Here is a 21919-nt window from a genome sequence, read left to right as displayed (position 1 = left end):
ATGTGTGCCAGGGCAGGCGCAGGCTGGAGAGCAGGGAAAGGTTCTTCCCCAGAGGGTGCCGGGCACTGCCCAGGCTCCCCAGGGAATGGGCACGGCCCCGAGGCTGCCAGAGCTGCCAGGGGTGCACAGGGTGGGGTTGCTGGGGGGTCTGTGCAGGGCCAGGAGCTGGATTGGTGATCTCAGTGAGTCCCTTAAACTCAGGATATTCTGATTCTAGATGTAAGCCAAGCACACCTCACAGCTGGAGCTGGGCAAACACTCTGTGCTGTGCCATGGAGGCACTCGACAGGGCCATGGCACTGGGTTTAACAGGGTGCCTGCCTGGGAGAGACACCTCAGTTGCTACCAGTGGACTCAGACAGCCAAGCTGGAGCCCCCAGGCTGCTGCCAGCCCAGCTCTCCAGGGCTGAGCTCCCCTCCTTGCCCTGGCACAGGCAGATGTGCGCTCGGGCACGCACCCCCTGCTCCGCTCAGCAACCACCCAGGAGGGACGGGCTCTTCCTGGAGAGCACACTGCACTTCTGGAACAGCCACAGGCTAAAGACAAAGAAGTGACTGTGGATGATGTGACCCCAGAGAGATCAGGATTCAGCTGTTCTCGAGGTACCAGAAGAGACAGAAGACGACTTTGTCAATTCCAGCTGAAATAGCTGGATTTAAAGAAATTAAATTTGTCAGTTCATTAGTGTGTAACATAAGAATGAAAAATGCATTTCTAATTCCTGATTCACTAATCCACAATCCACTGATGTGCAATCCCCAGAGTCCCCAGGGAAAGAAAAGAAAACCCACAGCAGCCTTATAGTATCTCTCCATGACTTCTGGCCAGGTCCTGCAGAGAGAGCTCAGTCACAGAGCCTTCCTCACTGTACAAAACGCACCTCAGCAAACTCACTGCCATCCTAGGAGGGCTCAGGGATAACAAAAATCAAACTGCACTTGTCGGAGTGGGTGAACACTGGATGTCTGGTGAGGTGTTGAGCATCATGTTCTAGGAGTTAGCTCAGCTCCCCACAGATCTGCAGGATCAGCTCATTTCCAGCAGTGCTCCCACTGCTCAGGACATTTAGCAAGGTCCCAGTCACCTTCTTAACTGGGAGTGCTGCCACTGCAGCACGGGAAGGGGTGCTGGTGCCTGTAAAAAGACTGTCCTGGCTGCGCCTGGGAGATGTGTCCCCTGTACCTTCCTCCCAGCAAGGGACCCACGGATGCCACTTGTCATCCAGTTTGCCCCAGCAAGACCAGTTCAGTGCACACACACCTGCCCAGCACACACAGTCATGGGCCCCCAGCCACGTCCATACCCTAAACCATGATCCCCACAGCCAACTTCAACTTCCCACACCAACTCCTTCCTTAAATTATTCTCACTGAGCTGCTGTAAAAGGCAGTATATATGCAAAAAATCGTAGTCATATTAGACAATATCTCCATTGTAAGCCCCCCCTACAGTCTCCCTTTCCTAATCCCACCTTTCCCTTTTACCCTATGTCCTATTACCCCCAGTGTATTCCCAATCCGTTTTTTCACCCATGGTTTCCCTCACAAAACCATGCTTTTGCCAATTGTTTCCCCAAAAATCCCTTTCCAATGCCGAGTGGGGGATGAAAAGGGGGAGGGAAGAAGTTAAACCCTCTCCTGCCTCAGTTTCCCCACAAAGCATGCTCAGAGAGTCCTGTCTCCCTTCTGTCAGCCCTAAGATGTTCCACAGAATCTGACTGGACATTTAAAGACTCAGGAGGGTGGCCTGTTTTGTTTTGAAACTGTTCTTGTTATGTTTATCCAGTTGTTTTCATTCTCCTTTTATTAAAATAAAACGGGTGAGGTGTTGGGGTCCCTCCCCTGCCGTGTAGCCCTGGGAGAGGGGCCCTGAGGGCACAGACACGGGGCTTCCCTGCCCCTGCTCAGCCTCGTTCCCATTGGTTGGTTTGTGTTCCCTGCGCGGGCAGAAGGACCCTTGGTCCCGTGACTGGAACAGTTCCTGAGCAGAGCTCCGGCCATGTGGCTGGGGGAAAAAACATCTCTGAAACAGCTATCAAGAATCTGTCTGTCCATATATATTTCCTTTCCACGGGACTCCTGGTTTGATATATGCGTGTTGCAGGATCCCCACTGCAACAAGCTGCCTCAGGGGGAGGCACCCACAGCCCTCTCTTTGGCAAGTGCCCCCCGGCAGCACAACCCGTGCACAGAGGCCAGACCAGCAGTGAGCACCAGGTGGGAAACTGGGAATCTCCTGGGGCTGCCACTGCTGCCCTTGACCATCCCCTTCCTGCCCTCTCCGAGTGGATGTGCTGACACAGCTCCATAGCTGATCTGGATTTGCCTTTGCAAAGCAACTTTGCCTTCACTTGCTGCATCTCCCCAGCTCCAGAGCTGCTCAGGACTTGCTGACCATGAAAGCACCACCATGAGCAATAAAGCCAGTTTGCACAGGGAGGACTTGCTCCCAAAACACAATGGGGAACTCTCCTTTCTGCAACACCTTTTCTTCCTCCTTTCCAGCAAAAAATGCTGTAAATGTCTGTGGCTACAGACCCCAGAAATATGCACTAATTCTGAAGCCACCATGCGTAAGACCACCTGGTATTTCTCCATTACTCCCTTCCCTCTCACAGGCAAGGATGGGAAACCTGGGGAAACTGTGCAGGTCACGCATGGAGCAGGAACTCAGAGCAGAGCCCAAACCCCATGCCTCTGCCACACCTCTACATTCCCATTTCCAAGGTTTTTGGAGCACGCCTCAAAACGCTCCCCTCCTCCCCGCTCAGCTCTGCAGTGACACGAGAGCCATCGTGCACAGCTGTGGGAGGCTCGAGGCAGAAATAGCAGCTCATTACCCAGGGACGTCATCCCACGCAAGGACCCCGACGCCACCGTCCTCTCCTCACCCCGACCCACACCTGGGCCAACCCCGCCCTCCTCCAGCCCCAAGTCCCACCGGGAGGGGACAGCTCGGGGCTGGCTCTGCCAGGTGACATCTGTATGTCTCCCCCCAGCTCTTCATGCCAGCTGAATGGATCCCCAGGTGCTGCCAGGGTAGGACCAAGCCCTGACTCCACTGCACTCTTGAAGGTTTCAATTAATCATAAAGCCAATTCCATTTTGGGCTCCATCTGTCTTTATTCCTTCAGGGACTAATAATGCCTCACCGTGTGTTTTCACACACTAGCTGAACCGAAATTAAGATGGATTTCAATATGAAGTACCTGAGAAGAAAATGCATTTTTAAAAAAGAAATCTCAGAGTCGTTACTGTTCTCAGCTTGGAAAAAGACCTTGTTAAGTAAAAGCAGCGGGGTATTAATTTGGAAAACAACTCAGGTGAGTTCCTGCTCATTGCAAGACGTGTAAACAAACTAAAATCATATTTAGGGGCTTTTATGACAGAGTGTGTATGGAAATATGACATAACCTGCTTCCACAAGGAGAGGAGGAACATGCAGAGGAGCTCACACAGGCTCCCATGTGCAGCCTCTGAGCAGAGGGATGCTGGCAGCAGCCACCCTGCTGCACCAGGCATGGACCAGAATCCAGAAACTTTCTCCAACCCTCCCTGTTGCACTGACAGAAACAGATAAAACCTAAGAACCCTTGTGGTTCATCGTGTATGGCAGGTTTGAGCTGCTCAAGGCTTAGGGAAACCTCATTTACATGTCAGCACACTGTTAGCACCTGGGTTTTGTGCTCCTTCCTATGCAATCCAGCCAGGGGGGCCTTCCAGCCAGCCAGGCCTGCACGTCCACTTCAATAAGGCAATTCCTGTGTTGATCTGGTGGTTTATACAAAGCAACAGCCCTAATTATTGATCTCAGCAGATCAGCTAAGGATTAATGACCTATCCCTTGGAACTGCCACTGCAGGGCTGCGCCCATCATCCCCTGGCTGTCAGTCTGGCAGCACCAGCGTGTCCCCTCCCTCCTCACCCACGTGGAGATGTTGTCCCACACGGTGACAGCCGAGGCTGACGCAGGCAGGGATGCCCAAAGCCAGCTCCAGGATGATTAACAGAAGGGAACAGGTACAGCCAAGCACCAGGAGGGAATAACTGAGTGAGTCACGACTGTGGAGAGCAGCAGTGACAGGACGTTTAGCATGACCCACATTTCGCCTGGGCTCCAGCTACCACCACCTCACTGCAGGAAGAGCCCTTCCTCTCTCCCACTCCCTGTTTTCAAGGCGTTCAGAAAAAAAAGGAGAGAAGTCTGGAAAGGATGGTTGCAAGGAATTATAAGATGAGCTCCACGTTGAATTCATAAGAGACATGTGAGACGTGAGGAGTGCAGAGCGCTGAGGGGCATGAGGCTTCTGATGGAAACGAAGATCCTTTGATGGCAGCCTTCTGGAACTGGCTGCAGTACCTTGGAAAAACTCATTAAATGCAGCAGAAAGGACAAGTGACGTACATCTATTGATGCTCTGAGCAGCAAATTAGTTTTCCTATCTATTCAGGGCTCCCACAGTGGCATCAAGGGGCTGAGACTCGGTGGGAAGCAGCTGCGAGGCATTTCTCCAGCTCGAGTGGGGACTCTGAGCTGCCCTCGGGGAGGGGGCTGCCACTGGCCCAGCTCCCTGGGGATGTGGGATGGCCACAGACAGCTGCCCTGAGCAGCAGGGCTCAGAGGGCTGCACGGCTGCTCAGGCAGCCAAGCCAGTGAGTCATCCCCTTCCAAAACACGCCAGGCCGCTCCGAGGGCCTCTGATGGACATCTCCTTTCAAGTGGAAAAAAGATCATCTAAAATAAAGGGACATCAAAACCCAGCTCACAAGAAGAACAGAATGTCTGCACCTGAGGGAAGAGCAAGTAGTTAACAGTAATGACGAGTTCCTTCAGAAGGAGATAATTTCCAGTAAGCTGTTGTTTTCTGTCATCATCCCGTTCAAACACCTGGAGAGCCTCGAAGCAGCTGAGGTTGGCAGCAATCTGGTGAAGGCCTGAGGAACTGTCTTCATGGATGAATAATCACCTGTTTCAATGAATCTTTAAGCACATGAATAGACAGATGAGAGAAAGCTTATCAAAGCACTGTATCAAGAGAACAGGTAGGCTGGAAGATGCCAGCCTGGAAGCAAGTTCCCTGCCGTGGCTTGGTCCCTCTTCAGTCAGGACAGCCAAGGGCCATTCCTGGATGCCACGGGAGCCTGCAGTTGCTGGTTTGTGTTATTTTGCCTCCTATGAAAGCTCTGCTGGCCTCTCCTTGGCACAAGCAGAGGAGTGAGGGAGCAAATACAGCTAAATCCAGAAGAGAGGCCACGAGAGGCAAGGGCAGGCCCCCAGCACCCCTCTGACAGCCCAGTTCTGCCATGCAGCCCCAAAGCTGGCTCTGCATGCTCGCTGTGTACAGCCTGCTGGCACAACAAAATCCAACAAAAGCCACGGTCAGGAAGGGGTAGGAGGGTGCACACAGCAGGACCTACAGAGGAAGAGATGGGGCTCAGACAATGGCTGCAATTGTAAGGGTCAGTGCTGTCCACCCCAAACCCTGCTGCGAGCAGGTCCTCACTGAGGGTGGATCCTGCATTTCCCACTCCCATTGTTCATCTCCCATTCTTCCCTTCTGTGTTCTGTTCAATGCACTTTCTCAACCTGCCTTCTGAAACACACATCAGTGGGCTGCCACAGCCTCCTGCACACCCTGATCAAAGAGCAGATGCAGACGCCTCCTCTCTGTGAGTGTTTTGCACCTATTGTTTGGAGGGAATGCAGAGAACACGCCAAGACCTGGGATAGTCACAGCAGGTCAGGAAAATAATGTAGGTGGTTAGGGAGGGAAATCTTTGAAGCTTGTGAAGCCATTAGCAGAGAGTGCTCAGGCTGTAGTAAAAAGGATAAACAGAAAACACAGAATCACAGAATCATTTAGGCTGGAAAAGGCATCCAGGATCATCAAGTCCAACCATTAATCTCACACTACCGTGTCCACTGCTAAATCATGTCCCTAAGTGCCACATCGGCACGGCTTTCAAACCCCTCCAGGATTGCTCCAGTGCTTCATAACCCTTCCAGTGAAAAACACTTCCCTAATCGAAACCTCTGCTGGCAGAACTGGAGACTGTTTCCTCACGTCCTATTGCTCCTCGTTGCTTGGGAGAAGAGACCAAGCCCTGCCTGGCTCCACCCTCCTGCCAGGGAGTTGTACAGAGCAAGAAGGATGAATTAATAGTAGCTGAAGAGACAGAGGAAAACATGTTGTGTCCAGCTACAGAACCAGGTCTGCACTGGCAAACAGCAAGTTTGGGCTGGTTTTTTTGGCAGAAAGTGATTAGGTAACCAGCCTGAACATGTATTTTAAATGGAAACCACCAAAATAACTCAAAGGCTTTAGCAGAGACCATTTACTAAACACAATGAGACAGAAACAACATGTTTTATATAATGCATGAGCTGGCTGTGATGAGTCTTTCCCTCCCTGCTAAAGCTCTGCTGGAGCAGCTTCCTGGTGCTCCCCACCCCTGTCACAGCCCTGGGCAGCACTGGCTGTTCTGTGGGGCTATGTTTGCAGGGCAGGACACCTCCCACAGCTCTCAGAACATCAGCAGCTGTGGACTGATGAGAGCCTGCAGGCTGTGGGAGCACCCATCGCTGTGTGAAGGACACAGGAGGACAAGTTCACCTACCTGAGCCCCAGGATGACTGGGAGAACCCAGTGGAGCTGGGGGAGCCGTGTGGGAGCTCACTGCCCACATGTGATGTGAGGCCAAACACTCCCATTTCAGTCACACCATCCTCCCAGCACCAGCCCAACGCAGAGAATTCACTCCAGAATTCCCATGTTTTACAGAAAGGACAATGTCCTCAGCCTAAAACCAGTCCCTTGGGCTGAGGCCAAGATGCCCATCCCACCTTGTCAACTCTCCAGAGCTGCAGGCACCTGGGGAAAACACATCTGGAACAAGACAAGGACCTGACCCACCCTCTGCCACTTCCAGCCATCAGCATTTCCCCAAAAATTTCTCCCAAAAAACCCAGGAGCAAACCTTGGATTCTAGACTTTTCCCTCCTTGTCTTCCTGAGAGCACAAGGATGGCAGTTTACTCTTTAAATGTTAATTACACTTTCTTGTTAGATTTCAGAGGCTGAAAAATGTTTAGGGATTTATTCTTCTGTGTAATTAACCACAATGATGAAACACCCATTTATACTGCATTGCAGTTTTTGTTAAGGTTATTCATAATGGGGAAAGGCTAAATAGGTTGAGTTCATTATCATTACAGAAAAAAAATTGAGGTGACCCAATCAAATTAATTTGAAATTAAGTGCAGTGAGGCTGATAACTCCACACAAGTCAGGAGTTCAAATAAAGATAGAGGAGACAATCTACAAAGCAAGAAATTATAAGCAGTCAAGGAGTGGAGCTGGAATTGCTGCAACTGGGAGATGGCAAACACATGGTGTGGGCAAACAGGGCCACTGAAAAAATCAGGCAAAGTGGATAAAGAGATGGGCAAATACTGCAGGACGTAAAAGGAGAAGCTGGAGGAGGAAGGGATGAAGATGGATTGGAAATAAAAGGGTAGGGACAGTGCTTGTTAAGCTAACCAGATTTATTTCTCCACACAGAAATTCTTATGTCCTTACAAGACAGCATCGAAGCAAGGTCTTTAATTTTACTTTTCCTGGGTTTATTGCTTGGGCCTCTGTGTTATTTAACACCAGTGAGCACCAACCAGTTTCAGTGCACAGCTGGACCTAACTCAAACCCCTTAAATCTGGTGGAAGCTCTTTCCTCTTGACAGAGGCATCCTGAAGGAGCTGCTGCTTCTCCAACAGAGCAGGGAAGTCGTGAGCCCTGGGAGAATGGACACCACCAAGGGACTGATGGACAGAGCAAGGAGACAGAATTCCCACATCCCTCTTCCCTCAGAAAAGACAATGGAAAAGCAGAACCAAAACCAGGTGGACCCCACGATGCTGAGCTCTGTCAGACACCCCAGCACAACAAGGGGAAATAGAGCCCATCACTCAGGGAGCTTCTTTCAGGCTTCTCTTGAGAGGCAAACACGTTTTATGCCCCTCCTGGCTTTACCAAAGTGGGGCAAGCTCTGAACGAGCCTGGGAGCTGGGTAACACAAATAATGGTGAATGGGATATTCAGGGTGCACACGGTCATCCTTTAAGGGGTTTAATCTCTGGGAAGCAGCCAAGACAATCCATAGAAAACTCATGTGCTGCTGCAGGATGATGCTTCAGTTATCACCTGTGATGAGTTTACTCCCAAGCCTTTACCAAGTCCTTTAGCACTCAGGGCCAAAAGGGAACAGTGAGACCCCAGCAGTGCTGGGCTTGTAGCCAGAGGCTGTGCTGGGCCTGTCCCAGGCCCTTCTAGGACATATGGCAAACGCCAGCTCGGACCATCAGTGGGACATCACTGTCCCCGGCCACGTGGTTGGGTGGGGTTTTAAAGGTCTGGCCAAAGTGCCACGAGTCTCTCACTGCAGCTGCACAAGTGGCTGCCCTCCCAGTTCCCCACTTTGGCCAGGCCAAAATCTCACCTTCTGAGCCTTCTGCCTTGTCCCCATGAAACACAAACTGCTTCCCTTTGCCTTGAAGGTCCCACTGCTTAACTTCTCTCCATGCTCACCTCCAACTCACCCCTAAGCGCACGGGCAGCATTTGGGATAAAGCTTCAAGAAGGCATTCAACATAAATTATTATTCCCCTTCTAAACGGATTACAAAAATCCTTTCATTACAAAATACTAAAATGTTCGAATTATTGGTGTGGAAAAACGTTTCCTGTAGGTAAAGTTTTCAAAAATGGAGGTTTTAATCACAAGCATAATCCTTTCTGGCTAACATTTCCAGTCTTGTGAAACATGGAGATGCAGATTGCACAGAGGCCTGGCTGTGCCACGAACAAAGGGAGATGCTGCCTGTAAATAGCTCAGAGGACATCAGAAGACACTTCTCTCATCAGCAATCTTTTTTAGCTTAATATAGCTCCTCTTTGCATAAAACATTGACATTTTTGTAATGTTTGGACCCAATGGTGCGAATGCTGATTGTCATCCGAACATACTGGAGTGTACCTTCAAAATATGCAGGAACATTTTACAGACAGTAGTTTCACTTGCCTCCAAAATGCTGGATCTTAATATTTCACACTTATATATATTTAAATGTTAGTACCACAGGATAAATGCTAACATGCTTTTATGCTAATGCAATCACTGGAAATCCAGATAATGCTGTGTATTGGCATATACTGTTAGTGAATTATGGATACCTAAATGTACAACCCCACATGCCTAGCAATCATTTTTGTTAGTGCATTTAACTTTTATTTGCAATCAGAGCACTTGAGGATTGTTCAAATGAAGTTTACTTTTGCAAACTGCTGAATGGAAAACATTTTGTTAAAGGCTTAAAAACAGTAAGGCTGTGATGAGGTTTTAGACTTGCAATAAGGGCACTGCTCAGAGAACTCCACCAGATGGAACAATGTTTGATTTGGTCACAGACTCAGTGATTAAAACCCAAATGCCTGAACTGAAGGACATATAAGAGAAACATGAGATGAAACCTTGATTTCCTCCCCATCAGGTGAAGAAATCTGCCTCTCCTGTGGCAGAGGCTCACAGAGGCAGATGGATGCCAGGAGGTCAGATCCTGGCAGCTGCACCCCAGGACCTTGTGCCCCCAGGTCCAAATCCTGCTGTGCTATGGCTGCTTTTCAAGTCTGCTTTAAGCCAAATAAATAGGAGCAGTATCAGGAAGGAGAAATCCTGAGCTGGCCCTGTTGTGCCTTCTCCTCCTCCTGCCTTTGCTGATTCAAGTCTTGGCCAGCCACCTGGCCTGTTGGCTCAAGATGCTGATCCCCTGGAAAACCCTTTTATTCCAATGGGCTTTCAGCACAGCCAGAGCTCCGGGCCAGGTCCTGGCAGGACCATGTGCAGGCAGGACCTGGGTGCTGCAGCTGCTTGCTCCACCCCTTACCTGCTTCACTACCTGAATGGAGTTGAGGACAATGCAAATCTAGAGAAGATCTGGGTATTTTTGAGAGCTGAAAAGTTCTGGATGTGACCCAAGCATATCTGGAATCATTCTGTGTCCAGTGGTTTCCTCCTGTGTTAAACACATGTCGACAGACAAAGCCAAACTCCCTCTTCCAGACTGAGCTGTGCCAGGAGTTACTGACCCACCATGCCAGGCTCTGGAGCTGCTATCACCATGCCCTGATTTCTCTCTGGGCATGTTTGCCTGGCTTGAAACTGCTGGCAGGAGCCAGCCCAGCCAAAGAGACCTGGGAGGTGGCCACAGACCCACTGGGTGAGCAGCAGACCATTGCCTCTTCCCAGGCTCAGCATCCAGCACAGGACCTGACACCAGCCCCAGGCACACAAGCACAGGGCAGATCATGTCCCTGCAGCCCAGCGAGCTGTGACACCTCTGGTAATTTACTGGAAAGCCCTACCACCTCGCCAAGGCTCCCAGGAACAACCACGAGTGAAGGAAATAAACAACAAGCCCTCAGAAAAACACAAAATGCTGTGTGAAGTACCTGAAATGCCCCCGACAGTTTAACTGGAGCATGGAGTAAGCTGAGAAAATGTATGAACAAACGAATTAAGCAGTGAGCACACAGCAGACAAGTTGGCATGTAGGTGTCTACTGAGAAAGCTTAAGCACAGCAAGGGGAAAAAAAGCAAACTTAAACCAAGGCATAATATCCCTCCTATTTTGGAACAGAGCTCTGAGACAATGTATCATCCAAACCACTCCAAATTACCATCTGCCAGAATGTCCTTCAAAGAAAAAAGGCCCACAAGTTTGCAAAGCAGCAGTTTAATGTTGTCATATCAGATGAGAGGTCCAAAGAAGGTTTTTGCACTTGAGTGAGGAATACTACACAAAAGCATGACTCTCGTGGCCACTGCTACACTCTCATGTACCGTGAGACAGTGAATTTTTGGAGTCTGGACCATGTCATGTCAGGTACATCTGTGAGAAGCTCTTTAACAGCCCCTGTCATTTCACTAGTTACTTGCAAATATTTCCACACCCTCTGCATGATCTTCTCTGTATGGGACATATAATTAAGAATCTACATAAAGAACCTGAGCAAACCACTCCAGTATTGTTTCAAGGATTAAGATACACCAGAATATGAAGAGCAGGTTGTGTTTCTGATGTATCCTCCTGTCATCACTAAGTCAGGCTCTGTTTCAGACTAGAAGCTGGATCCTTTTCTGGTGCCAGTCTGGGTACCTGCTCCTATCCACGAGGCCCCATCACTTCGCACATGCTGAGGGCCAACTGCATTGTACACAAGATTGCCAAATAAATGCAGGTCCGTGGACCATGTGTTAGACTAAGCCATAAATAATTTATGATGCTGGAGAAGGTGACTGTATTTTTAGGTGTAGAAATATGCAGATAAAACAGTCCTGACCTTCAATTTTCACTCTGCACTGCTGATCCTGAAGTTTGAGTCCATCCAATGCATTTCTAAAGCCTCTGCACCTCTGAATGTACAACACATCCCCTGCAAAGTCCCAAACCCCATAAATCCAAAAGGGGCACCAAGAAAACCCATGGAGCCCACAGGGCACCTCCTGTAGCACTACACACGATGCCCCAGCATGAGGCAGACCGGGCTCCTTCCCGTGAATCTCAAACATCCTGCAGGCCAGTCTCCTCTGGATTCTGGCTGCTGACCCTATTCCTGACCCTGCATCTAATCAACACGTCTTGGATGTCAGAGGCACATGTCTATGGGGCCCAAACTCTGCTCCAAAGACCATGGGAGCTGCTCAAATCAGCATTTTGCCATCCTGGAGCAGCCCAAGAGCAAGGAAGAGGAGGGACAAAGGTGCTCGCTGGGGTGCTCGTCACTGCATCCCCCTTCACATCTTCCCCCAGAGAGGGCTGGGGAAGGGGAGAGAAGCAGAATTATTCCCCCCTTGGACTTTGTACAAGCAGGGAGCCCAGGGAAATCAAGAAACAATCCTAGATTTGACACAAATTACTTCTGGATATGTCCAATGAGCAAGATGAGGACAGACTGAGGAGAAGGGGTAATGGGGGTTGCAAGAGCTAGACAGGGGACAAGACAGTTTTGGGGGAGTGGACTTTGTGGCGTGTCACAGCACAGCTTTCAGTCTGTGCTATCAGAAATAAACCAAGAGAAGTGAAGAGAGGCACAGAGCCCAGCTGAGGGCAGGTCTCACCTGGACAGGGCAGCTCCCAGGACGAAGGCAGCGTGTTCCTTCAGCGCGGCCTCGCTGCTGTTGAGCCCCTCGATCACCAGCCGGAGCCCACCCATGGACAGGAAATCCTTGGCATTGTCCACCTGGGACAGCAGGGAGAGAGCAGGTCCTGTCAGCACGAACCCCCAGCCCTTAGAGAACACCTCCCTTCACACCCACAGCATCCCCTCCCTCCTGCTCTAACCAGCACAGAGTTTTAAACGGAATTAAAAATTCGGAGGGAACAGCTTTGGCTGAACTCTGCAGAGCCCTGCCCAGGAGCAGCGATGCCATGGCTGCACAGGCACAGTGGGAGGATATTGCCACATACAGAAGGCATCACTGGAAACTCCAATACTTTGATTATAGCTATCAAAACTACTCTTGACACGTATTTCGGTAATGCAGGTGGTGTCAAAATCTCAGTACATCTGCTGATGTCAGAAAACTCCAGCTCTTCGCTCCCACCTGAGCAGGCCTTTACTGGGGACCCAGGGAATTGCATGCTTTGCAAGTGCAATTAATTAATGCTGTAATTGTAGCACCAGGAGTCAAGGATGTTTAGGAGCCTGTCAGCACCAACAGGGTACACAGGTGGCATCGGAGTGAGGAGCGTGGGCAGTTCTGGGACTTCTCCATGAGTTCCATCAACAACTTCATAGGGACAAGGCAAGAAAAAGCCAGTCCTTGCCTGGAGGGGTCAGCCAGGAGCTTCCCCATGGAGCAGCCCCACAATGACCTTTCTAAGCAAACAATAATGGATTAACTGCCAGTAGAGAAAAGTTTACACATTAGTGGGGATTCATAAGCCCCTGGCTCTAACTGGATCAGGGGCTAGCCAGGCACAGTCCCAGCGGGCATCTGCTCTTGGAGAGGAGATCAGAAAAGGCTCTGAGTGCTCACAGACAAAATTTAGAGAAACAGCACAAGGTACTTCAAGTACAAAATTCAGTCCAAAGTCAAATCGATGCATTTTGGTATTCAATGATTTTTTTTTTCAGTTTAAAAGGGGATCTGATGAATGCTCAGAACTGCCTGCACAGAAAAATCAGGTTTAGAAATTTGACATTTCTCCTCTCTGAAAGACAGGGAGACAACAGCAATCGTTGGCAGATGGAAACAGAATATAAAAATGAGTTATCAGCAGGGCAGACCGACCCCCCGATGGGGTGGGACAGGACAAACACCACAAGCCATGCAGGGCATGTGGGACACTCTTCTAGTCAATGACTTCATGCTCGGTGTTATATTTATCTCAACCATGTACCTTCATCAAAACTGGCCCAAAGTCAGATATTTCAGGTACCCAGGAGAAGGAAGAAGCTTTGTGTCCTATGGGTCTGTCGTCACCAACCAAAGCAGGACCTGGGGAGCTCCAGCTCGTCTCTGCTCCCCAATGGGACAATACCCACCGCTTGCTGTCCCTCTGCAAAGCTGCTCTCTGCAGGTCTGCTGGGGCTGATTCAGGATTTGCAGCAGCTTTTGTATCCTTTCAGATGCTGTTCTTTTAACTGTCCCTATAAACCAGGCCTGCCAGATCGCTCACTTTTCTGCAGACCCATCTCTGTCTACAAAGAAATCTATGCAGCAACCCAATTTCAGCTGCCAGTGGGTCCGCCCAAAGTCAGATATTTCAGGTACCCAGGAGAAGGAAGAAGCTTTGTGTCCTATGGGTCTGTCGTCACCAACCAAAGCAGGACCTGGGGAGCTCCAGCTCGTCTCTGCTCCCCAATGGGACAATACCCACCGCTTGCTGTCCCTCTGCAAAGCTGCTCTCTGCAGGTCTGCTGGGGCTGATTCAGGATTTGCAGCAGCTTTTGTATCCTTTCAGATGCTGTTCTTTTAACTGTCCCTATAAACCAGGCCTGCCAGATCGCTCACTTTTCTGCAGACCCATCTCTGTCTACAAAGAAATCTATGCAGCAACCCAATTTCAGCTGCCAGTGGGTCCTTTATTACTCAGCCTCTGTAAAAACTGGTTTAGTGCTGGAATGGGACGTTGACTTCTGCACGAGAGGGAATGTATGGACAGGCAGGAATTTGCATCCAGCACCTGGTGTGGTAAAACCAGCCATTGCTGGGACCTCAGCAGCACCAGAGTCCTTCGTGCCACCCCAGCGTCAGTGAGACACCTCAGCTGCAGAACATAAATTATGCTGTAAAGCTTTTTCTCAAGATGTGTTTATCTTTTTTAACCAGAGTCTGTCGTGAGAGCTCCTTCCCTCACTCACCGTTTTAAAACCAACAAAATCCCCAAACTTAACAACTTGAAGGTATTAACCTCTCTGGGGAGCAGCAGATGCTGTGAGGCAGCAGCTCCTACCTCACTTCAGTCCACTGAAATCGGCACAGAAGAAAAACCAAAGATCAAAAGAGCTCTTGAGTAAAGTACACAGGCAAAGCAGGCAAGGAGAGAGATGGGAGAAGAGCAAATATGACAGCAGTTATTCAGGGAGCAGGTTTGAATTGGAGGAGAAAGAAAATAGGGAGGGAAAGTGAGAGAGAAAATATTAGAAAACAAGAGCAAGGGAAAGCAGCATGTCAACCGTACGCGATGGAGAGGAAATTAGCAGAGAGAGACGGTGTAGCATGTCAGAGGAGAGGAGAGAGGAAGATAAGGAGAGTAAATAATTGAGAGAAAGAGCCTGCAATGCCTGAGAACGGGTCTTGGCTCCGCACACTGCTGTGCAAGCACCGTGAATGCTGTTTATGAGTTATGCTCTGCCCTCTTCACATTTGCATTTGGGTTTTATGCGTTACAGATAACCCAGCAAGCCAAACCCTCCTGCTCCATCTCCGAGACGGGCTCCCAAACATGCCAAGCTGAATCGTGACTGAGGAGAGGCAAACCAGAGCTGGCAACCAAAAGCTGAGCAAACACAGAGCCCTTGGGCTGACTCTTCAGAAGCAGGAGAGAGCATCTCCCCGGGCTCGGCACTGGCCACAGCTCCTGCTCCGCTCCCCGTGGCACGCTCCGAAGCATGAGCTGCCTCACACCCCGCTGCTTCAGGGTGCTCACCACCAGGACACAGAGCAGGGAGCAGCCTTTGCTTGTACACCCCCCAGGGCACGGCATTTTCCACTCAACAGGGCACCCCGTGCCCCAGAGGCAGCAGCACGATGGCCGGGAGCCAAGGAGTTGTGAAAAGCCATGGCACGGTACTGCTCTGAGGGAGGCTGGGGAAGGTGGGACCAGCAAAGTGGTGCCACATGTGGCCTGGGCCACCCACACCTGCAAGGATTCCCTGCTCCCATGGCACAGCACGGCTGTGACTCGCTGCAGAGGAGTCCTGACAGTTCAGCCCTTCCAGGGTTATGCGGCACAAGCGTCCTTTGGCTGCTGTTCAGTAATTACATTAAGCCAGTGCTGCTAAAGGCAGTCCCAAGCAGAGATAATGCTCTGGACGTATTCAACTGACTGGAAGAAGAAAGAGGAGGAAAAGCCATGCTGGCTTAGAGACAAGTCATATTTCTTATCAGCTTCCTGCCTGACGAGAAGGTGCTGCCCAGCCATCTGCCCCGACAGCGCGGGCACAGAGCAGCGCTGTGATCGGCACACAAAGGAGCCTCTGTGCTCCTGCCAGCCTCCTGCCATTCCCCCTCCCTGACCCCTTTGATGCTGGATGTGCTTCCCTTTGATGCTCCAGCCCCTGCTTCTCTCGCCATTCTGAAATTGTTTGCCCTATCCTGTGCTGCAGGGATTTTCTGCTGGAATAGTCCAGACCGTTATGCTGGAATCCAAAGCATCCCAGGGTGTTTGGGAGTTGCTTTTTAGCACACTGGCCTGATGCTCTGGCACCCTTAATCAGGCAAGATTAGCCCTGAGTATAAATATGAAGCTCTTTGGGCGCCCATTGTTCACACTTATTCTCTGAGTCACACAGATGCCGTCAGTGACACAAAAGCAGGGAGAACAAACAGCAAGGCAGCCTCTGCATGCCCACAACAGAGATTTAGAGTGGAAATTCAAGACAAAGAGCCTTGGAAATAACACTTCTATCAGCTGGCACATGGACTCCCTCTGTCAGCAGCAACACTTCAGCTACCTGCCCCCAAAATACCACCTTTGGTTTAACAAGTGCTGTTCCAGTGAAAGGGCTTGCACTGGCACCTCCCAAGAGTTGTCCCATTTGCCCTCTGAAATGACAACGTGACGCTGGAAACTCTCCCAGCGCACTCCAGACCCTCCCAGCCACTGGGGAGAGAGGAGCCAAGTCTTTTCCCACAAGGCAGAGCAGAGGCTGGATGCCCAGACACCCTCCCAGGGGTGGCACTGAGGAAGGCACCAAGCCCAGGGGAGAAGAGCTCTGGTGCCTGCAGCTGCATCCAAGGGGAGCTAGGAATGTGTGAGCTGAAAGCAGAGCAAGAGAGATCAGAGGGAGGGGGGAAAGGTGTGAGCACAAACCCGAGGAAGCAAGATGCCAGGAAATATGTTTACCCTCACACAGAGCTAATGAGCACAGCGAGGCTCTACACGCCACTGCTTACTCACACCAAGACAAAGAGGGGGTTTGGGGTGGCTGTCGCCTTCCCTGGTACAAAGACATTATCTGTGAACTGATGTAAGGGCACCTACCCTCAACCATGGCAGCTTTCCATGGAAGCAGTGAGAAAATAATTATTTTCTTAGCACCCACCACTCTACCTACCCAAAAATGGCAGCTAAAACCCCATTTTGTAACATGAAGCAGATGAAAGAGGAAAAAGAGAGGATAAGAAAACCAGCCTGAGAACAGACAACAAATCAGGCAACCCCTAGGATACTGCTGGCTCCTGGCACGACAAGTGATTAATTCAAACCTGGATATAAAATAAGCCTGCACTAGCCCTCTGCTGTCTGGTATTGTCCCAGGATTATGGTAATTAAGCAATTTGTATTACCTGATACCGATAAGAAAAATAAAACCCCGTTTACGACACCGTATCCCCTGGATTTTACACGGCAGTTACTGATGCATTCTTGTTACCTGGTGAACATAATATTCGAGATCATAAAGCGCTGCTACTTTTTCATCCAGTGTGGAGGCAGAGCTGTTGAGTTTGCTTATTAATTTAACCATAATTTCATAATCTGTTTCCATCTTCATGTTCAGCTTTTCAAACTCCTCCTTCAGCTGCTCTATGGGCCGGAACTTCTTCCTCACCTCTTCCTCTCGGGCCTTGAAAACAGAAGGAGGAAACCAGAGATGAAGATGGGAGATGAAGAGAGACAAGACAGACACAGAAAGGAACGCCACCCCAAACTTACAAAGGGAACCTGGCTGTCTGTGCCAATGAATTTACTGCTGTGCATCAGAAATGCAGGGGCAGGGCTGGAGGGTCCTTCTGGGAAACCCAGTTACCTGTGAGATACCCACAGTACGAGTGAGCAGTAGGGCTTGTACACCACTTCTACATCTGGACACCATTTGTGCACCACTTCTATGTCTAAACACCATTTGTGCACCATTTCTATTTCCCACATCCTTCCAGCTGAACATCAAGCCCACAGGCAGCAGCACTGCAGTTCTCTGTTTGTCTGCAAGTGGATGTTCTCAAAACCTGACTGCAAAAAGCCCTGAGCCACCTCCCTGATCTTACAGCTGAACCTCCCTGGAATGGACATGATGCTGGAGAGCTCCAGTGATCCCACCCAGCCCGAAGTGCCCAGTGACTCCAAGGAGATCTCGGACACAGACAAAGATGTTTTCACCATTCCAGGCACTGAACACATTCCAGGATGGCTCTATCTCCCAGGGAAAGGTGTGGGGACAGAAGGTGTCAGAAAGGGAAGCAGGAGGAGCAGTGATAAGCTGGGGGTAGCTGCAGTGCTGTGCCACGAGGCTTGTCCAGGACACAGCCTGTCCTGAGCACGGCTCATCTCCCTCGCAGTAACAGCATCCCAAGGGCTGCCGTGAACCGAGAGAGCTGACACAAAACATGTGGTGAGAAGGAAAGGATTTGTCAGAGATCCGAGACGGCCCCAGAGGCGCAGGAACATCAGCACTGGTGGCACTGGGGACAGAGCCTGCTGCTGCAGGGGACACAAGAAGCAGAGAGGCCAGGCTGGAGATGGGCTGCCCCAAGGACAGGAGAAAAAAAGCCAGGGGAAAACCAAGTGAGCAATGGAGGTGAAAGCTCCGTCCATGTACTCATTAATTACCACAGGTACCACACCCAGCACCACGCCCACCCCAAGCACCCGAGCTGCCTTTGCCGCAGCACAGAGGGGCACAGGCTCAGTGTAACTCCATTTCCTCTGACACGGATCCTTCAAGGATGGATTTGCTCTCTGCAGGAGGGACTGCAGATGGAACACTTTAGGTCCATTAGATGTAGCTGCTTTTAGCCCAGTTGCTGGGACTAAAGGTATTCTAACAGGGGATTTTAAAATATGGCTTATTTTCACCTAATAGAGGATCACTAATTTTTGCATTTCAATGATCCTCATTTCCAGCAGCCCTGCAATCAATCTGCAATGCTGCTATGGAAATAATTGCACGGCAAACGAAACCATGCCCTGCTACCACATAAGGGGAGAAGAAGCCTTTCTGCGACAGCAAAACTTCAGGGCCTTGACTCCTCTTTCAGTTTTCCTTTGACTGAGCCAACACCAGAGCAGCAGGAGGAGAGAGGGTTGAGGAAACACTGCTGAGAGGGAGAGGGGAAAGAGGCTGTGATGCACCTGCTGAGTCACACATCATCCTACCTATTTACTTTGGGTTGAGGATTGTTTGTAACTAAATGGACAACTTGGAGCTTGTGTAAGGAAACTTCAGCCCCTGCTTCACCATGGCCATTTGGGTTTTGCTATCCAGGGCATGAGGCTGGAAACAGAAAGCAAGGAGGGCAGTGAAAGGGAATGTAACTCCCTTTGTAAATACCATCAGCTGCAATCAAGCCCCCTTTGGGGCCTGCAGACATTTTTGTGAATTGAGCAGTAGTGGAACAGATAAATTACACTGTTCAGAGCAGCTGTGGCTGCCCCAACCCTGGGAAGTGCTCAAGGCCAGGTTGGATGGGGCTAGAAGCAACCTGGGATAGTGGAAGGTGTCTCTGCCCACCGCAGGGGGTGGCATGAGGTGGGCTTTAAGGTCCTTTCCAACCCAAACCATTCACAGAATCATAGACTCCTACAGAAAAGCCACGGAACACTATGCTAATGGGTTAGCAAAGGTATTTTAGGTCCATATTCAGCACAAGATTCGTTTGCACAGTGTTTTCCAAGCAATCATTTTAACCACTGTATTTCTGCAGTGTGTAACAGGGTGTGTTCCCAGCCCTGCACTGTGCATTGCTTTAGAAACAGGAAACTCACCTTCCTTTCGGCCTTCTCACTTTCCTTCATTTTAGCCAAGGCCTTTTTGAGCTCCTCAGATGTGAATGAATTTGCATCGACGTCGACCTTGCCCAGCCTTGCAGAAGAGACCAAACAAACCAGAACATGTTATGAGTGAACAACTGCCTCTATTCTGTTTTCACTGTGACATTCGAGCAATGGCCAAGGGCAGGATGAAAGGAATGAAAAACCCACCATGCTCAAGAAAAGATTGGTCTGAGTGCTGTATTCTGCGTGGGGTTTGCAGACAGCTCACCCTGACAGTCAAGGGCTCTGCAATCAGCCTGCTGACCCAAAATCTCAAGTCCTACCACAATAAAAGCAGCTGATTAATTGATACCTTGGAATTTCATGTAGCAATACAGAAAGCACCCCTGTGCCACTGAATCATTGCCTAGGCCTTACAAGCTTTAACCTGGAGATTTCAGCTGAAGGTCCGATGAGCACTGTACAGAGTCAGGGCAAGGGTAAATCCACACAGAAATTGCACAGAAATTCTAAAAAACACGTCGTGTTGATCTTTATACCTTTCTTCTTGGTTCAAGAAGTGTTGATCTGGGCCACAATCACTCTTGCACAGAAAAAAAAGGAAATGCAGCTGCTGAGGCATTGTGAAGCTAAAGAGCATCTCCATGGCCTGAGCAGGAGTCACTGAGCAGGCTTTGGTGGCATCGCTGCAGGGGCCACTCATGTCCAACCCCCCTCTGCTTTGCTCTTGGGGACACTGCTCTGCCCCAGCCCAGCAACACGAGCAGGGCCCAGTGCTGGGACTGGCACCAGTGGGACCCCCTGTGCACAGGGACCCCCAGCCCGGGGCGGCCGTGCCGGCACCCCCAGGAGCACCAAGATCTGGCAGCACTTTGCTCAGCTGTCCTTTCCAGAAACGGAACCATCTCCTTCCCGAGAGAATTCAAGCTCTACCTCGACCCAAGATCATTTTCTACACATTGGTGAAATGTTCCTCTGGACTTCCTCCACCAGAAACATCCCCACAGCCCTGGAAGAGATACCAGGGGCATCATTAAAGCCTCCACAAACACTGCACAGGCACCCAGGATCATCAGCTTTCCTTCTTTGGCATTCAGGCTCCCTGCACTGCTCCTGTTCATGTCCTCCTCCTCTCTCCATAACTGTGGGAAGCGCAGAGCTCCCAGGCAATGCCAAGGCCAGTGCCTTCCATGGGTTGTTGGACACCGCCATGGCTGCTGCCCCTGTTGTTCCCAGGGAAGCTGCTGAGTGCCAGCAGGGACCATGAAGTTGCTGAGGGCACTGGAGCACCTCCCTTGTGGGGAAAGGCTGAGGAAGCTGGGGCTCCTGAGGCTGGAGAAGAGAAGCTTGTGTGGAGACCTCAGAGCCCCTTCCCAGTGTGTGAAGGGGCTACAGGGAAGCGGGAGAGCGACTCTTCCTCAGGAACTGTAGTGACAGCACAAGGAGTAATGGGATGAAAATGAAAGAGACTTGGAATAGATTTGATGACGGGAAGAAGTTCTTTACTGCCAGGGTGGTGGTCCCTGGCACGGGCGGGCCAGAGAGGCTGTGGACGCCCCATCCCTGGGAACATCCAAGGCCAGGCTGGACAAGCTCCGCAGCAACCTGCCCAGGTGGGAGCAGGTTGGAAGCAGATGATCTTTAGGGTCCCTTCCAAGCCAAAGCATTCAAGGATTTGATCATTCTATGATCCCCATGTCCCACCGTGGAGTGGCCCTGAAACTTCTGTGACATCACAGACTGTTCCAGATGGAACATGCAGGACCTGGAAACGAATGCAGTGGACAATCCACCCGCTGCCAGTGGTCAGTTCTCACTCTCTCTTCGCTACATCTGTCGGTGCTGAGCTGTTCCTGCTGCCTGGACTTCTCCTGCCTGCACTGAAGCACCAATCGCAGCAGGATGTCCACTCCTGTCCCAGCAAAGGTACAGTGCCATTCCAGGGAGGTGGACACCCCCTGACCGAGTGGGTGGACTGCAGCCCTGTGGGGATGGTGTGGGACAGGGACCCCACTGAGAGGTTGTGCTCCCTGATGCAGCGTGCCAGAGACAGCGTAGAGGACATGGAAGTGGACATGGGGGTGGATAGGGAAGAAATGATGGAGGTGGATGTGGAAGAGTCTATTGAGGATATGGGGGTTGATGTGGAGGACGACATCGAGGATATGGAGGTTGATGTGGAGGACGACATCGAGGATATGGAGGTTGATGTGGAGGACGACATCGAGGATATGGAGGTTGATGTGGAGGACGACATCGAGGACATGGAGGTTGATGTGGAGGACGACATCGAGGACATGGAGGTTGATGTGGAGGATGAAATTGAGGACATGGACATTGATGTGAAGGACAACATCAAGGATGTGGAGGTTGATGTGGAGGATGAAATTGAGGACATGGACATTGATGTGAAGGACAACATCAA

General features: G+C 50.5%; 1 protein-coding gene across 3 annotated transcripts in view; it reads right to left on the bottom strand.

Annotated features, from left to right (window-relative positions):
* Positions 1 to 21919, bottom strand: part of SIL1 (SIL1 nucleotide exchange factor) — a 110088-nt gene that overhangs the window by 30801 nt on the left and 57368 nt on the right. For all 3 annotated transcript variants that reach the window (XM_008636742.2, XM_017738181.1, XM_017738180.1), the window contains exons 5-7: positions 19486 to 19582; positions 17156 to 17347; positions 12171 to 12292 (exon numbers count right to left, since the gene is read on the bottom strand). In XM_008636742.2, coding sequence (XP_008634964.1) covers positions 12171 to 12292; positions 17156 to 17347; positions 19486 to 19582 — 411 coding nt within the window. The remainder of the gene's footprint in view (positions 1 to 12170; positions 12293 to 17155; positions 17348 to 19485; positions 19583 to 21919) is intronic.

The sequence above is a fragment of the Corvus brachyrhynchos genome, unplaced genomic scaffold (genome assembly GCF_000691975.1).
Source record: "Corvus brachyrhynchos isolate BGI_N302 unplaced genomic scaffold, ASM69197v1 scaffold616, whole genome shotgun sequence".
Classification (NCBI taxonomy): Eukaryota; Metazoa; Chordata; class Aves; order Passeriformes; family Corvidae; genus Corvus; species Corvus brachyrhynchos.
Note: the sequence above shows the minus strand (reverse complement) of the source record. Positions and strands in the feature narration are given on the sequence as shown.